The following is a 16,547-nucleotide window of genomic DNA, read 5'->3' as shown; positions in this document are numbered from 1 at the left end:
AATTTCCGGTATAAATTATTTCCGAGGAACTTCAGTGATACAAGTCCTTTCTTAATTAAAACTAGTTTATTCTTTCTCGATACAACTTTGTGATACACAAAATTTCCACAGTCACTCTAAACTTAACTTTTAATACACACGCTATAAATCACAGCGATTCACACACTTTACTTACAGTGCCTACTGTTCGCTTGACTCAACTATCTATCTATCTATCTCGCTGGCTTTCTTTGCCAGGCTTATATACTAAAAAAAGAGGGCGTCTAGCAAACACTCGGACATTCGTGGGGTTCCCCGATAATTCTATAAACTCCAGCGCGCATGCTCCCAGAGTCACGCAACTTCCGCTGTTGTAACACTACTATTAGGATATATGTTGTGAAACGTCAAAACGATATTATTTTCCCGCCTGTTTTCATGGTCTTAATATCTCTACGAAAAGTTGCTGTTAATTTCGCTATAACTATAGAATTTTATCCAGTTCAAGTGTATTAAAAATATTTAGATCGTTACAAAAATAATTTCAAAGCCTAACTTTAGGTCATTTATAATCATCGTAAAATTTCAGAAAGTAGGATTTTTGTGACATAAAACAAAACCACGATAATCTAAATATTTTCAGAATCTATGATAAGAATATATATTAAATGTCTTACTGACAATGTGCAGTATACTGATCAGTATGAAAACAATAGGGAATCCTCAATAGCCGCGGTAATTGAAACTCATTTAGGCAGGATTAGAGTAAAAGAATGTATGAGACCTTTTTAGCCGCGGTATAGCGGCAAATAGAATGGCTCCCAGTTTTCCAGGTACAAAGTTTTAGCTCATAGCTCCGTTATCTCTTCACCGATTAGAGATCTAATTACAAATCTAATTAAAAAGCCGCGGCTCATAGAACGGCTCTGAACTTGTTGTTGTTGTTTTTCCAAGTACAAACTTTTAGCTCATAGCTCCTTCATCCCTAGATCAATTTGAGATCTAATTACAGTTTTGGACTCAGGGGTTTAAACCCTTTCGATTGATTTATTTGACCACCCTCAAGATCTCGTAGATTAATTTACTCTAATTCTCCCTAAAATAATTTCAATTTGAGGGTAGGGTGGTAGAGGTCCTGATGAGTAATAAAATTGAATCGGGTATAATTAAGCGCGTCCCACGCTTGGTATTGCTGGCGCACAAAAATATAGCTAATAAAAGGAAAAAAAGTCTCAGAGGTTAACTTACTCTAATCCTGCCTAAAAGAATTTCAGGTGCCGTGGCTATTCAGGATTCCCTCTTGTTTTCCTTTTTATTCACTATATTTTCGTGTGCCAGCAATACCAAGCGTGGTGCGGGCTTATACCCGATTCGATTTTATTACTCATCAAATCTCTACCAGCCTACCCTCAAATTTAAATTATCTTAGGCAGGATTAGAGTAAATTAACCTATGAGACCTCGGGTGTGGTTAAATACATCAATCGAAAGGCTTTGGCCTTCTGAGTCTAAAACTGTAATTAGATTTAAAATCGGGCAAGAGATAACGGAGCTATGAGCTAAAAGTTTGTATTTGAAAAACTCGGAGCCATTCTATGAGCAGCTATGCCGCAGCTAAAAAAAAAAAAAATGTATATTTAACACTATGATATTGTACCATTAACCTCTATTGCACACTGTAACGTACAGGTAGCAAGTCTATCTTTATTGCCTTAATACACATACAAATGCTTCAATACTGTAGTTGAATGCTGTTACTTCCAGGTGGCAGTGTAAACTATGGAATAATTTTTGGTGGATTACTCAACTGAACAAGGCTACTTTTAGGTAATCTATTCATTTATAACTTACCAAAATATATTTTATAAAAACATACGACCCCCCGGAAGCACAGCGGTATGTCTGCGGACTTACAACGCTAGAATCCGGGTTTCGATACCCGTGGTGGGCAGAGAAGAGATAGCCCATTGTGTAGTTTTCTGCTTAACAAGAAAAACATTTATTTTTGTGTGTGCAATATATACCTATTTCTGTAAGAAATTCAAAGAAACATTTTTCAACCGTATTTTCATCATGCATCCAATAGAGAGTTAATCACAAATCTAAGGACCCGGCATGGCCAGGTGGTTAGGGCGCTCGACTCTCAATCTGCGGATCGCGGGTTCGAATTCCCCCGCCCTTTCAGCCATGGGGGCGTTATAATATGACGGTCAATCCCACTATTTGTTCGTAAAAGAGTAGCCCAAGAGTTGGCGGTGGGTGGTGATGACTAGCTGCCCTCCCTCTAGTCTTACACCGCTAACTTAGGGACGGCTAGCGCAGATAGCACTCGTGTAGCTTTGCGCGAAATTCAAAACAAACAAACAAACAAACACAAATCTAAGTCAAGAATTTTGGTACTTGAATTTGATAGATTCAAACTGAACATCACTTTATTCGACACAAGCCAAACGGCCTGATAGGAGACCACTGAAGTTCATGTATAACCATTAAGAACTTCTGAGCAGAAGCAGGGCAACCAATCAGCAGCACCCACCACCAACATGGCTATTCTTAACTGAAGAACGTGATGGACGCCATATTTATAACATCTCTATAGTTGAAACCATCTGATACGCAGTCCTGCACGTCTTCCACTATGCCATGTCTCGCCTTAGGCAAATATGTTTAAAAAAATAAATATATTTTGTTTGTTTGTTTCTAATTAAGCACAAAACTACACAATGGGCTATCTGTGCTCTGCGTATCACGGGTATAGAAACCCGGTTTCTAGCGTTGTAAGTCCACAGTCATACCGTTGTGCCATTGGGGGGCTAAAAAAAGAAAGATAATCCAATTAAATATTAATTCTCCATTTTGTTTTACTTATGTTGAAAATATTTCTTTAAGCCTTTCGATATTTCCATCTATTGTTCAAAACCTATCGAATATTCTAAAACCAATACAACATTCGTCACAAAAAATAGAGGAAATGTAGCGACGAACATGAGGGTTGTTTAGCAAAATCTTATTTCTGAAAAGAAAAAATCCTATTCGATATGCTTTCCGAATAATCTGCAAGCACGTCTAGAATTTAAACATTCGTTTGATTAGCTTTTGACTGTAATATCCTTCATACGACATCGTTTTTATATAAACCAAACACATAGGCTAACCTTAAACGCTAGCATAACAGCATTTTACAATGGATAAAGGTTGAACTTCCCCCTCTTAATGGCGTTATAAACAAGGCATTAATATTCTTTGAAAATATACTGTCCATTAGGACTAAAATTGTGAAAATACTTTGCTTAGCAATAGAATAATACAACAATGCTTTAACAGTTGAAGACTAAATCAATATACACTTACCTAGATAAAGATAAATAGCACATAGACATAAATCAGAATAACTGTAACACCTGCATTTGTCTCAAGCAGAAACGAGATTAACACCTAAGCAAACTTCAATACCTTATGAAGTGTTTACAAAGATCGTTACTTAAGTCGTTACTTCCTGTGAAGTGTTAAGAGAATTAAATATGCCTGAAATTAACTTTTCACATAATTCCAGTTACTAATGTAATAATACATTAAAGTTACTAGATATAAATGTAATGTGTAGAATACATTGTATATCCTCGACCCGACAAAATATATTTGTCGTTCAGTGCAACGTCTGAACAAAGTAATTAACAATTGTATTGCTTAGTAATAATACATGGTGAAATACTAGGTTGAATTTACATATACAATTATACAGAAAATGCATGTGCTCAGCGTACTACTTCAGAACTTACACAAAATCAATGTAACTTTTTTACAGAACTTACATGTAGTCTGTGTAACTTTTAAACAGAACTTACAGATACCCAGTGCAACTGTTGAACAGAACTTACAGATAACCAGTGCAACTGTTGAACAGAACTTACGGATAACCAGTGCAACTGTTGAACAGAACTTACAGATAACCAGTGCAACTGTTGAACAGAACTTACGGATAACCAGTGCAACTGTTGAACAGAACTTACACATACCCAGTGCAACATTTGTACAGAACTTACACATACCCAGTGCAACATTTGTACAGAACTTACACATACCCAGTGCAACATTTGTACAGAACTTACATGTACTCAGTGTAACTATCGTTCGAGTATCCGTCAGGCCAGACCATGAAACAGATAACTCTGTAGTCGCCGTTCGAGAACATTTCTGTGATAGTGCTGGAATAGAGAATATTGGGTAAGGAGAGAAGACTTCCAGCTACCCAAATACACAGAGTAATGATGAGAGTTGTTGTTCGAGACATTCGGGGCCTCAGTGGATGCATGATGGCCATGTACCTGGGAGAAAAGAAATAGAACATTAGAGATTTTTGGTAGTCGATTTTCCCAACCATAAACAATCTCGTAGTGAGGATAAAGTTTTATCGCTAACATAAAGGGAATTACAAACAATGCAGTCGTAAACAAGATTCACATCGTAATTCAATATTATCTATGATATATTTGCTATCTTCTTGTTAGCGGTGAAGAGGGGCTTCAGGAGAATCTAGAAAAAACATATTTGTTATTAATCTAGCATTAAAGATTAAAATTATCTCCGTAATTCTATACATTTAGCTTTTGTAGAGTCTCAGATATATATGCGATTTGTTTGGTAATCCTCAGAGATGTATAGGGCAATATACCTGTAGATATGAACCTTAACGAGGTTAACTTATTGCACGTTTTAGGATTTTATTTATATCAGTGATGTCTAAAACAATTACAAGCTGTAAATTCTAACTACAGAGTTTCTTATTTTTATTTTTGCTTTGAGGTTAAATTAATTGTTTATGTAATTAGAATAGAACATGAACTCGTCGGAACACAGAAGAATATATTTCTACAGGTTTTAAAGTAAGCATACAGTTATGAATGAAATAATAATTGTGTGATACTATTTTACTAGATTGAGTGCCTTGTAAATGTAAACAGAAGAGTTTTAAAGTGACCCTTTCCACACATTCATGAGATGAGTCATAATGTATTTTATAAGTGTTGCACATGAGCAACAAGTTCATATTTTGCAAGTATTCTGCGTAAATTAGGTATCAGCCAACTGATGCTTGTGTAACCGATTTTTTCTCAAGGGTTTGTTTGTAATTAAGCACAAAGCTACACAAAGAGCTATCTGCGCTCTTCCCACCACGAGTATCTAAACCCAGTTTCTAGAGTTGTAAGTGCGCAGACATACCACTGTGCCACTGGGGAGCTTTTTCGGGGTTAAAGCAGAGGCAATTGTTGGAGGGGATGACTAGGGTGGCCATTTCCATCAAGTTCGGAAGGGGGAGGGTCCAAATTTTCAGAAATTCAACTTAAGTTTTGTTTGAAGTGAAGCATAAAGCTACACAATGGGCTATCTGTGCTCTGCCCATCATGGGTATCGAAACCCGGTTTCTAGCGTTGTATGTCCGCAGACATGTCGCTGTGCCATAAGGGATCTTCAACTTAAAAAGGTGTACAGGCAGATTTGAAAGTATCTGTAAGGAGCATTTAATATAAGCTAGAATATGTTATAAAGAAACATGAAGTAATGAAAGATGATTTAAAGGAAACGACTGGATAAGGGAAACAGTTGAAAGTAGAACAAAAACAAAGATAATGAAAACATTAAATTACAAAAAAAAATAATTTTACGTACTTGGAGCAATAATTCTACTGGTAGAATATATATTTGTAAGTTGTTTCATGGTATTAAAAGAAAGAGCCTAAAACTGATTATTATATATATATATATATATATTTATTTATTTACATATGTCTTTAATGCTTGTAATGGTAATTAAAAAGGACAATAAATAATGTTATTTTACAGATTTTGTTTTAGTGAATATGATAAATACGAGGAATTTCCAAAATGTGTAAATAGAGATGAATACATATAAATACCTATTACAGATATTTAAAATAGTTATTTAATGTAAATTGTGTACTTATTTTGAATGGCGGGACGAATAAAATGGATAAAACTGAAGATGGAAATGATATAAATGATTATGTGATCTGTAGTGGAAATGTAGTTTTTGATTTGTAGAACTGAGGCATGAAGCTGATATAATCAAAACTGAGATCAAAGGTGAGAAAATAATTTGAAAAGCAACTACAGGAATTTATATTCTATTTTATCAGGTATACGCAGAATTAATTCAAATAAAACAAAATATTCAAATAATTGGTATTCCTGGTAGAATATATGTTCGTATATTTTGTTTTAAGCGCATAAATACAAAGTGAACTATGTAAGCCGTGTCTACCACAGGGATCGAATTGCGAACTGTAGCATTATACATTTTCACGTACACTGCTGGGTCACCGGGGGCTGTCTATAGTTAATATTAGATAATATTATCTGTGCAAAATTTTGGGTTATATTAGTTAAAAAAGATGTTGTAAAAAGTCTTAAAAAGTCGTAGTAAAGCATAATTTTATGTATGCTAATGGACTAATGTTCAACGATGCCTATATAACGTTTTAACATTATCGAACACAACATCTGTGGCTAGAAATTTTAAAACATTATATAAAGTCTGAAAAAAAAATCCCCCGAAGAAAACAATTTATAAAGAAATTCAGATTACATGTACTGCGAAAAACAAGAGTGTTGGGAGAGATGTAAGGAACAGTCTATATCAAATTCATATTAAACTTTCTAAAAAAATACGATTTGTAGAATACGTATTATTAAGGCATTTAAGAATGCTATGACGCGATTAAGATTTTCAAATTCTAATTTGGAGATTGGTATAGGTAGGAAAAAAGTATTAGGAGAAGAGACAAGAAAGCATAGTATTTGTGGTTTAAATAAATGCCATTTTATGTTTGTATGCCTCTCGCTTTTGGCTAATTTAAAAAAATTAGCAGAGACCCGCATTTGTGGTCAAATTAATATCTATATTGTAACAGTACTTATTTAAATACAGGATTTCTAGAAAAGTCGCAGACACTGAGACCTGTAAATCCATTTTTCTTACGCTTAACATCAGTTAAACCTTTATTAAGTACGGCCCGTATTCGATAAAGAGACAAATTAACTCTGTGATATTTATGTACATTTTTTGCTTTAGTTTAGTTTGGGCTAAACTTTACCATACTTAATACTATCAATAAATAAACTTATAATATTATTCTACGACGTAACGGTAGACCTTTTTAAAAACTTTGATAAGCTTTTAACATGTTTAAATTTGTTTGAATGGACGGCAACCGCCTATTGTAGAAACACACGTATAGAGGACGACATTTTGAATGTCTTCCGCCTTTCGTCTTCATCATGAATACTCTGCCTAAAGTTGGGAAAAGAAGTCCATTAGTTTTAATAGTTTTGCATCCTCATGGTCGTGATCGTGTATTTCCCATAATATTGTGCATTTAAAAACTACTTTATGAGATTATTCATGAAATGTAATAGCGCTGTAAGTCGTACGAACTTATTTTACAGATAGTACCCTCAAATGTGATTTGCATGGTATCCCTTATGAAATTTTTGCCTATAGCAAGTAAAGTAATTAAAAGCATCTCTTTTATGCAAATACAAATATAATATTAACATTAATATTAATACAAATATAATATTAAAAAGTTTATTTTAGGTGAAATTAGCAGAAAGAGATATAAGTCTTTTGTTTTCTACACATATTTAGCATAATTATATTCTACGTGATTTTCCTCCCGATGAATCAAGGGGGAGTTTGAAGACTAATAACGTTTAACGATTGTTGCGATGAGCACAGAGCTGTTTGTTTTATAATGAACTAAGCACAAAGCTACACAATGGGCTATCTGTGCTTTGTCCACCACGGGTATCGAAACCCGATTTGTAGCGCTGTCAGTCTGCAGACATGCCGCTGTGCCACTGTGGGGTCCTTGTGTAGCTTTGCGCTTAAAATAAACAAAATAAGAAGACAAACAAAAGCCACGTGATAAGACAAAACATATCACAAATTGGTGGGCTCGGCATGGCCAGGTGGTTAAGTAGCTCGATTCGCAATCTGCGGGTCGCGGGTTCGAATCCACGTCACATTAAACATGTTTCGATACCCGTGGTGGGCAGAGAAGAGATAGCCCATTGTGTAGTTTTCTGCTTAACAAGAAAAACATATATTTTTGTGTGTGCAATATATATATACCTATTTCTATAAGAAATTCAAAGAAACCGTATTTTTTCAACCGTATTTTCATCACGCATCCAATAGAGAGTTAATCACAAATCTAAGGGCCCGGCATGGCCAGGTGGTTAGGGCGCTCGACTCGCAATCTGCGGGTTGCGGGTTCGAATCCCCCTCCCACCAAACATGCTCGCCCTTTCAGCCGTGGGGGCATTATAATGTGACGGTCAATCCCACTATTCGTTGGTAAAAGAGTAGCCCAAGAGTTGGCGGTGGGTGGTGATGACTAGCTGCCTTCCCTCTAGTCTTACACTGCAATAGCCCTCGTGTAGCTTTGCGCAAAATTCAAAAACAAACAAACAAACACAAAATTGGTAAAAAAATCCAGTGTCATAGAGACACTTAAGCATATCGTACCACAGTGTTAACACTTAAAAAAAACAAGATACAGTATTGTTTTATAATTTAGAAAACCGTAAAAAAAAAGTATACATCGTTTGGGTTATTCCAACATAAAGCAGGTAATAGTAATAGCGAATGTGGCTATTAGGGTGGTAAACGCTTTTTCAATGAAATTTTTCTACCGTTATATAAAAATACATGTGTTTATGCTTCGTTAGGGAATACAAAAGTGTTTTTATTCATTCCTGTGAATAAGCGACATTCTTACACAAGAAGAACACTCGATAGTTGTCACGAAGCACAGATGATTGTACGATTTTGAACATTTCTAATTCAAACAAGTGTGCATATTGTTCTCATTAAGTGAAACGGTCCGCACTCGTTTAAACACTTAACATGCTCTGGTTATACAACGTAAAACATAGTATAGCCTGCATGTTGTCTAAACAATTAACATGCTCTGTTTACACAACGTAAAACATAGTAGAGCCTGCACATTGTCTTAACAATTAACATGCTCTGGTTACACAACGCAAAACGCAGTAAAACCTGGAACTTTATCCAAAACGAGAGGGAATCCTCAATAACCGCGGCACTTGAAATTCTTTTAGGCAGGATTAGAGTAAATTGATCTATGAGACCTTTTTTTTCTTTTGATTAGCTATATTTTTGTGCGCTAGCAATACCAAGCGTGGGGCGCTCATATACTCGATTCGACTTGGTCACTCATCAGGATCTCTACCAGCCTACCCTCAAATAAATCAATCGAAAGGATTTGACCTCCTGAGTCCAAAACTGTATTTAAATCTCAAATTGGTCAAAAAATGACGGAGCTATGACCTAAAGGTTTATACTTGATAAAAAACTCAAAGCTATTCTATGATTCGCTATGCCGCGGCTAAAAATAAGATGCTCTGGTTATTCGTAAAACGTGAATTTTATCTAAATGATTAACAAGCATTGAGTACATGACACAGAGTGTCATGTGCACATTATTCAAATATATTGTTGTTGCTGGCATTATAATTTTAAAATTATAATTCTCATGTGAAATAAATACTTCTTCTTCCATCTTTTTGTACCATGTATACGACAGAAAAATCAGCCACGTAACTACACAATATTAAGTAAGTGAGCCTGTTTTTAGCTGCACAATAGCGGCTCATAGAATGGCTCTGAGTTTTTTCTATATTTTTTTAAGCACAAACATTTAGCTCATAGCATCGTCATCTCTTGGTTGATTTGAGATCTAATTACAGTTTTGCACTCAGGAGGTCAAACCCTTTCGATTGATGTATTTGATCACACCTAAGGTCTCATAGATTAATTTACTCTAATCCTACCTAAAATAATTTCAAGAGTCGCGGCTATTGAAGATTCCTTTTTGTATACTTTATAACGTTATGTCCAGAGAAAAAGTAAATTGAATTTTAAAGCTTATGGGTTATTACGTATGACAACTTAAATCAACTGTTTATTATGCATTTCATTACTATTATTAATATATAAACTTTCTATATAGTTAAGGGAACACGGTCTTTGAAGTATAAATTGTTCGAAAACTATTATCTTTCGATGTGATTAATTTCGAGTTTTCTGAAAAATCATTTTGTATTTTTGTGTTAAGCGTCATCTGATGAGCTTCATCAGTTCACTTTCTTTAATTAATTTTCTTTTTGCAGAATGGGTATAAGCAGAAAGTCAACTGATGTTTTACTATTAGTGATTTTACTTTACCACATTTTACATAGAAGCACATTGCCCTCAGGAGTACAAGGTATAAGGAAAAGTTCAAGATCATTATTTAAAAGTTTATGTAGGGGCGAACTTAGCAAACGCGAAGTCCCTAGAAGCAAGGTAATCAGATCAGATAAGTCCACTAATACACTGCGCGCTAGTGGGGGCAGAGGGGGAGGGGTTTGCCCTAAAACATTTTTTAAAGTTAAAGTTCAAATTAAGTTCCTCACTGCAAATTTTTGAAATTAAACGTCACATTTTTGTTGTGTTTTTACAAGAGTAAAACAACGAATATATTTTAATTTTAAATAATATTTAAACCAATAAGTGTGAGGCACCTAAAAGCTCGAGACTCCAAGCACTCGCTTGTCTCGTTTGTACGTAATGTCAATATTGACGTTACGAATTGATTTTTTCTATGTTCTGAGCACCATGTTGTAGATACAATTATGTTACTACACTTTGCCTGAAAGCGTTTCGTTGTACGACAAACAGCTCAATAATATATTTTCTTACAAAAAATATGATGTTTGACGTAGTTTCTGTAGCTTGAAACTGCAAGTTGATATTTTTTTATATTTCTTTGATGTTATTTAAAGCTATATTTTACTTATAGTTAGTACCGTTATTTACCTCCAGCTTTGATCTTCAGTTGTAAGATAAGATTTTACATGGAACTGTCAATCCCATTTACAAGAACCTGTTGTTAAGCCTACTTCACATTTTAAAATATCTTTTAAACTTTACGTAGAACTGTCTGTGTTCAGAACACATAGTCTCTTTACGCTAATTTGTAATTAGTGACGTAAAAAGCAGTTTAAGCAGTACTTGCCACCACTACTACCCCACTTGTATAAACAAATATACAGGGGACCGGCATCGTAAGAATCAGCAAAAACATCACGTTTTCAGCTCCGGCAGTTGTTTATGAGTGCTAGAAAATCAAGCACACACACACACACACACACACACAAAACTCAGCAAATATGGCTTTAAAACGAATGTTATCTAAGACTGGATACGGAGTAACATAGACAAACTTCCGAGTTTATATCCGGCTTTACTCAGTGATTCATAAAAAGGTTAAAACAATATTGTTGTACGCTATGCTTTTAATTTTTTAGTTTAGACACTTTATATTGTTGTTAGAGAGAGTTAATCGTGATGTACTGATGATGTGGAAGTCTATAAATTTTGTGAATTCTAGATTACACGTGACCTCTAGAATTTTCAGAAAACTTGGGGAAAAATGGCGTAATAATGTTTATACACCACAATATTGCTGGATAGTTAGTCATTGACTGAGTTAGAGAAAGAGTTGACAGACGGTTCGTCAGTCAATTAGAGAGAATTATTATTGAGTCAGAAAGGTAATCAGTGAGTCAGTGAGTGAGTTAATTAATTAGTCAGTCAGTAAGTTATCGAGTCAGTTAGTCAGACGGTAAGTCAATGCTGCACATTTTGTGCGTAGATATAAGATAAATTTAATAAGTAAGTGACTGTTAAGCTATATTTGTGAGTTAGGCCTCTCAATGAACGTAGCCAGTAGAACGTAGTCGAAGAAATAATTCGCATTTGTTCCCGTTAAATGGAATAGACTTTACGATATTTTTATCGAATAATCAAAAATAACCCACCAACGCGAAAAGTTATTAGAATAATATTTCTATAGAGTGACCATTATTTGGGTTTCTGAGAATGCAGTTAGTCTTCAGATGAAACGGAAATGGAAAAGAGAAAACAAAACAGTTTTTTATTATTATTTCTTATTTTTTTCGTGTATTGAAAAATACTGTCTGCTGTATTTATATCAAATAAATTCTATGCACGACATGGAATAAAACAAGTGTTTTTTTTATCGACATTCTAACAGCTAAAAATAATTTATCAGCTTAATAACATTGTGAAGAAATATTCTGATAAATAACTAAAGTATTAAAGACTTTGCTTGTTTGTAGTTTTGCACAAAGCTACACAATGGGCTATCTGTGTTCTGCCCACCACGGGTATCGAAACCCGGTTTCTAGCATAGTAAGTCCGCAGACATACCGCTGTGCCACTGGGGACCGATATCAGAGACTTAACCAAGCTACATCGATATTGAATTCCATTCCTTTTTTTTTTGGATAATTTCGATAAAAAATAAATTAATTAAAAGGATGACTACAATTAAATAAAAAAATCCCACGGAAAAACTCTCAAATAACTGGTAAATATGTCTTTGAACGGTATAATACAACGTATTCATATTAATGATTATTTTGCAACAAGTATAATTTTTAGTAGAACAATATCAAAGTTGTGCAAAAAGTCTTTACACTTAATTACCGACTTTTTTTGCATACAGTACACTACCGGTGGTGTTCACATATTGCATGATATTGAATAATCTTAAGTTTATGCCTGTTACAGTAGTACTAAGTACAAAGAAATAACATAAAGTATTGGATAAAATAGCTCACTGTCTGCGTAGAATACATAGGGGATGCAGCAGTAACTACTAGAGTAGCTGCGATATTCATGGTATTTTTATTTATATTTTAAGTGGCCCCCCAGTGGCACAGCGGTATGTTTGTGGACGTACAACGCTAGAAACCGGGTTTCGATATCCGTGGTGGGTAGAACACAGATAGCCCAATGTGTAACTTAGTGTTTAACTTCCAAATAAACAAACTTCTTGAAACTGGCCCCCAGTGGCATAGCGGTATGTCTGCGGAGTTACAACGCTATAAACCGGGTTTCGATATCCGTGGTGGGCAGAGCACAGATAGCCCATTGTGCAGCTTTGTGTTTAATTACAGACAAACAAACAAATATTTTAAGTGTAACTGGAAGATCATAGGGACCCTTAACTAACAATGTCAGGATGGCAGGAATTATCAAGTAGTTTGGGGTATAAAGGTAAAAGGTCAATGGGGTCAATGATTCTAAGGGAAAATATTCTTAAGAAATGAAAAAAAAAGATAGAATGTTACTATATTACCTTGAGTTGGAAAGAAGCACTGAAGCCTACTTTCCGATTGGTTTTATGGTCACGTAGCCTGTGATATCACGAAGATGAGAAGCCAGTTTAATGTTACAATTGGCTATTAGAGAGCGCATTATTAATTGCAACTGTTTGATTATTATATCGTAATGATTATAGCTTGGCGATATTAAACCCCACACTCCTTTACGAAGTCAAAAATCTGATAATTAAACATACTATTTCTACGTAACGTTTTCCTTTATATTTGATTGTGTCTTAATAATTTAGAGATTGATATAGATTGATAGAAGTTATTATTTCCGTATTCGTATTAAGTATACGATGATTGATTACAATAATTTTGTATGATTAATAATATTAGCACACCTGATTATGTTTTTATTGTTGCTGATGGAAGACCCGTATGAATACCCGTTACAGCAAAGACAATTTTGGTTCCAGTTAGATAGAGCCTCACCCTATCATGAGTTCAATAAATCATACTTTTGCTAATTCGGAGTAACTGCAAGGGATTAATGCAATGGCCGCCAAATTCAACAGATCCGAGGTCTTGGTAAGTCACGGATGTAATAATCTTGGTCTTGTTTGTGGTCTTTTGTAGACCTGGGAGGGCCAGGTGCACTTGACCTCTTCCTTCCCCCTTGAGTATATTGATTTTTGTTCCAGGATAATATGAATGTAATTACTACAAGGGGATCAGATGAGGTCTTGGTAAGTCACGGGTGTAGTGATCTTGGTCGTGTTTTTGGTCTTTTGTAGACCTGGGAGGGCCAGGTGCACTTGACCTCTTCCTCCCCCCTTGAGTATATTGATTTTTGTTCCAGGATAATATTAATGTAATTACTACAATGGATTCAGAGACTCGCTTGGTAATCCGCGCACGTACTCTAACCCCTTTCAAAGCCATGTCCATGTACGTAATTATAGTGATATTTATATGTCGAACTCGCTTTCTCATAATTTGTTTGAGCAAAAGTTCCACACATCGCGACCAGTTCAAGTAGTATTCATTGAGATTGTTGATTAGTATCAAATTTTCTCTGAGAGCGATGTACAGACAAAAAAACTCTTTTATAGTTTGTTTGTTTGTTTGTAGTTATGCACAAAGCTACACAATGGGCTATCTGTGCTCAGCCCTTCACGGGTATCGAAACCCTGTACTAGAGTTTGTTTGTTTTATTGTTGAATTTCCCACAAAGCTACTCAAGAAATATCTTCGCTAGCCGTCCCTAATTTAGAAGTGATACACTAGAGGGAAGCCAGCTAGTCAACTGCGCCCAGTGCCACCTTTTTGGCTATTCTAATCGAAATATGGGAATGACCTTCATAATATAATGCCCCGAAAGCTAAAAAGTCGAGCATGTTCGCCGATGAGATTCGAACCTGTGACACGCAGATTCCGAGTTGAGAGACCAAATCATCAAATCATGCGTAGTCCGTTTTAAAATTAATTTGTTTCATAAAACTTTCTTTTTTAAACCAGTTCCATTACTATTGTTGTTTTAACGCAAAGATATACAATGGACAACCTAAACTTTTGTCCACCGCGGGGAATCGAACCCCTAATTTTAGTGTTGTAAGCCCGTAAACTTACCGCTAACCCACAAAAGAACATAATTTCAAGTTCTACTAAATTTGTACTGATATGTTAACAACAATCATCCCTGAAATGCTTTGCCGTGAAATCTTTGAATATCTAACAGTACAGTGAATTGGCGCAAAATGGTGGACCGTTTGAACATTTCAGTTGCCTTTCAGAAGAGATTCGATCTTTTTTTAAATCACGCTGCAGGATAAATGTCTCACATTTTACAGAGATGGGCCACATGAATACGTCATTATTCATGCTGTTCTATTTTTTAACTTATTAGTAGGGATGCACGGGTAGTAAAATTTGTCCGAATACTAGGTCCGGGTACCCGGTCACTAAGCTTTGGCCGGGTCCTGGTATCAAATGGGACCAGATTCTCCCCTTGCCCCCCTCAAAACAACAACAAACAAACAATATACAAAAAAATGAGCAAAAAAATCAAAATTGACCTTTATTACATTTAACTGAATAATCACCTACAGAACATTCAAGTTTTACTTCAAATTTCAATGCCTAGCCCCAACTTCTCAAACTCTAACCCCTACTGTTCTCAAAACCCCCACCTTCCTCAGAAATCCACTTCTCAAGCCATGCCTGTTATTAACCCCTATTGTTCTCTGAATCACCGACTTTCAGCGGCGGGCGGTCAGTTTTTGTTGCTCGGAACACGTTTTTTCTTTATAACTAAACCAATTATTGACAGTAGCTTTCAGTACCGCGTTAGTTGCCACAAAGATTAGTGCTTAGATGTCTTTCGTGGGTATCGATTGGACGTTCAAGAAACCAATATGTATCTGAAAGGAAAGAAAAAAATGCGGAAAATGGTTTTTAAGAGATTATCAACACTTAATGTTTTAATACATAATGACAACAGTTGCTATGGTATTAGCTGAGGCCTTTATTCGTGGCACAAGCATTCGTTAATCCTTCGTTTGTTATTCTTCGTGTAAGTGCTTGTGAAAGCACAAGTTAAAACCTAAAACTTCGACTCTCTAGCGAATTAATAAACTGCTAAACAAACATTTTCTCAAGAGGATAAGTGGAGTTAAAGGAAGGTATTACAAGTTACTGATTTTTACAGGTTCGTGTTTGAAAACGATAAGTTAAATAATGGCGAGCGTTTGTATACATAGTGATATAAAGGTTCATTGTGTTCGATGTTTCTGTTGTTAGCGACATTTCGTTGTATCTAGCTGTATAAGACAGACGCTTTAATTGTAAAGACCATAAAATCGAAAACTATCAAGGTCACTTTAACCTAATTTTAACGCTTTTGAACATTTTTTGTAGAATTTTTTTCGATCGCTTCTTCATTGAAAAATTAACAGAACCAAGTTTCGTTCGCTGTGCAGTTTTATGAGAAACATCACTAACTCTTGCTTAACAATTTCAATTAACAATAACTTACCAACGTTCTTAAATTTCAGTTTCATTTTTGTTTATGCTAACGTCTCTTATTAGCATATTGACATCTGAAGAATCTATGTTCTCTGTGGGAAAACAAAACATGTCTGGACAAGAGGAGGCTTAAACTTTCATTAAATAATAAGGATAATCATAATAAATATATATTAAAAACCAGCAACTTCAAATATACTTATATCATAGGCATCGCACTCGCTAGCAATTTAAGAAAACAATATTTATGTAAAACACTGGACTTAATCTCAATATCACTCTGTCAATATTTCTTAATGTATATATATATATATATAATTA

At 35.1% G+C, this 16,547-nt stretch overlaps 1 protein-coding gene across 1 annotated transcript in view; it reads right to left on the bottom strand.

The window, feature by feature from the left end:
- Positions 1-4,087: 4,087 nt before the first annotated feature.
- Positions 4,088-16,547, bottom strand: part of LOC111084969 (tachykinin-like peptides receptor 99D) — a gene marked incomplete at its 3' end in the record, with an annotated part of 32,485 nt that continues 20,025 nt past the window's right edge. Inside the window, exon 2 of the mRNA XM_022381691.1 lies at positions 4,088-4,303. Coding sequence (XP_022237399.1) covers positions 4,088-4,303 — 216 coding nt within the window. The remainder of the gene's footprint in view (positions 4,304-16,547) is intronic.

This window comes from Limulus polyphemus, unplaced genomic scaffold, assembly GCF_000517525.1.
Source record: "Limulus polyphemus unplaced genomic scaffold, Limulus_polyphemus-2.1.2 Scaffold185, whole genome shotgun sequence".
NCBI lineage: Eukaryota > Metazoa > Arthropoda > Merostomata > Xiphosura > Limulidae > Limulus > Limulus polyphemus.
The sequence above is the reverse complement of the archived record's forward strand: the minus strand, read 5'-3'. Positions and strand labels throughout refer to the sequence as shown.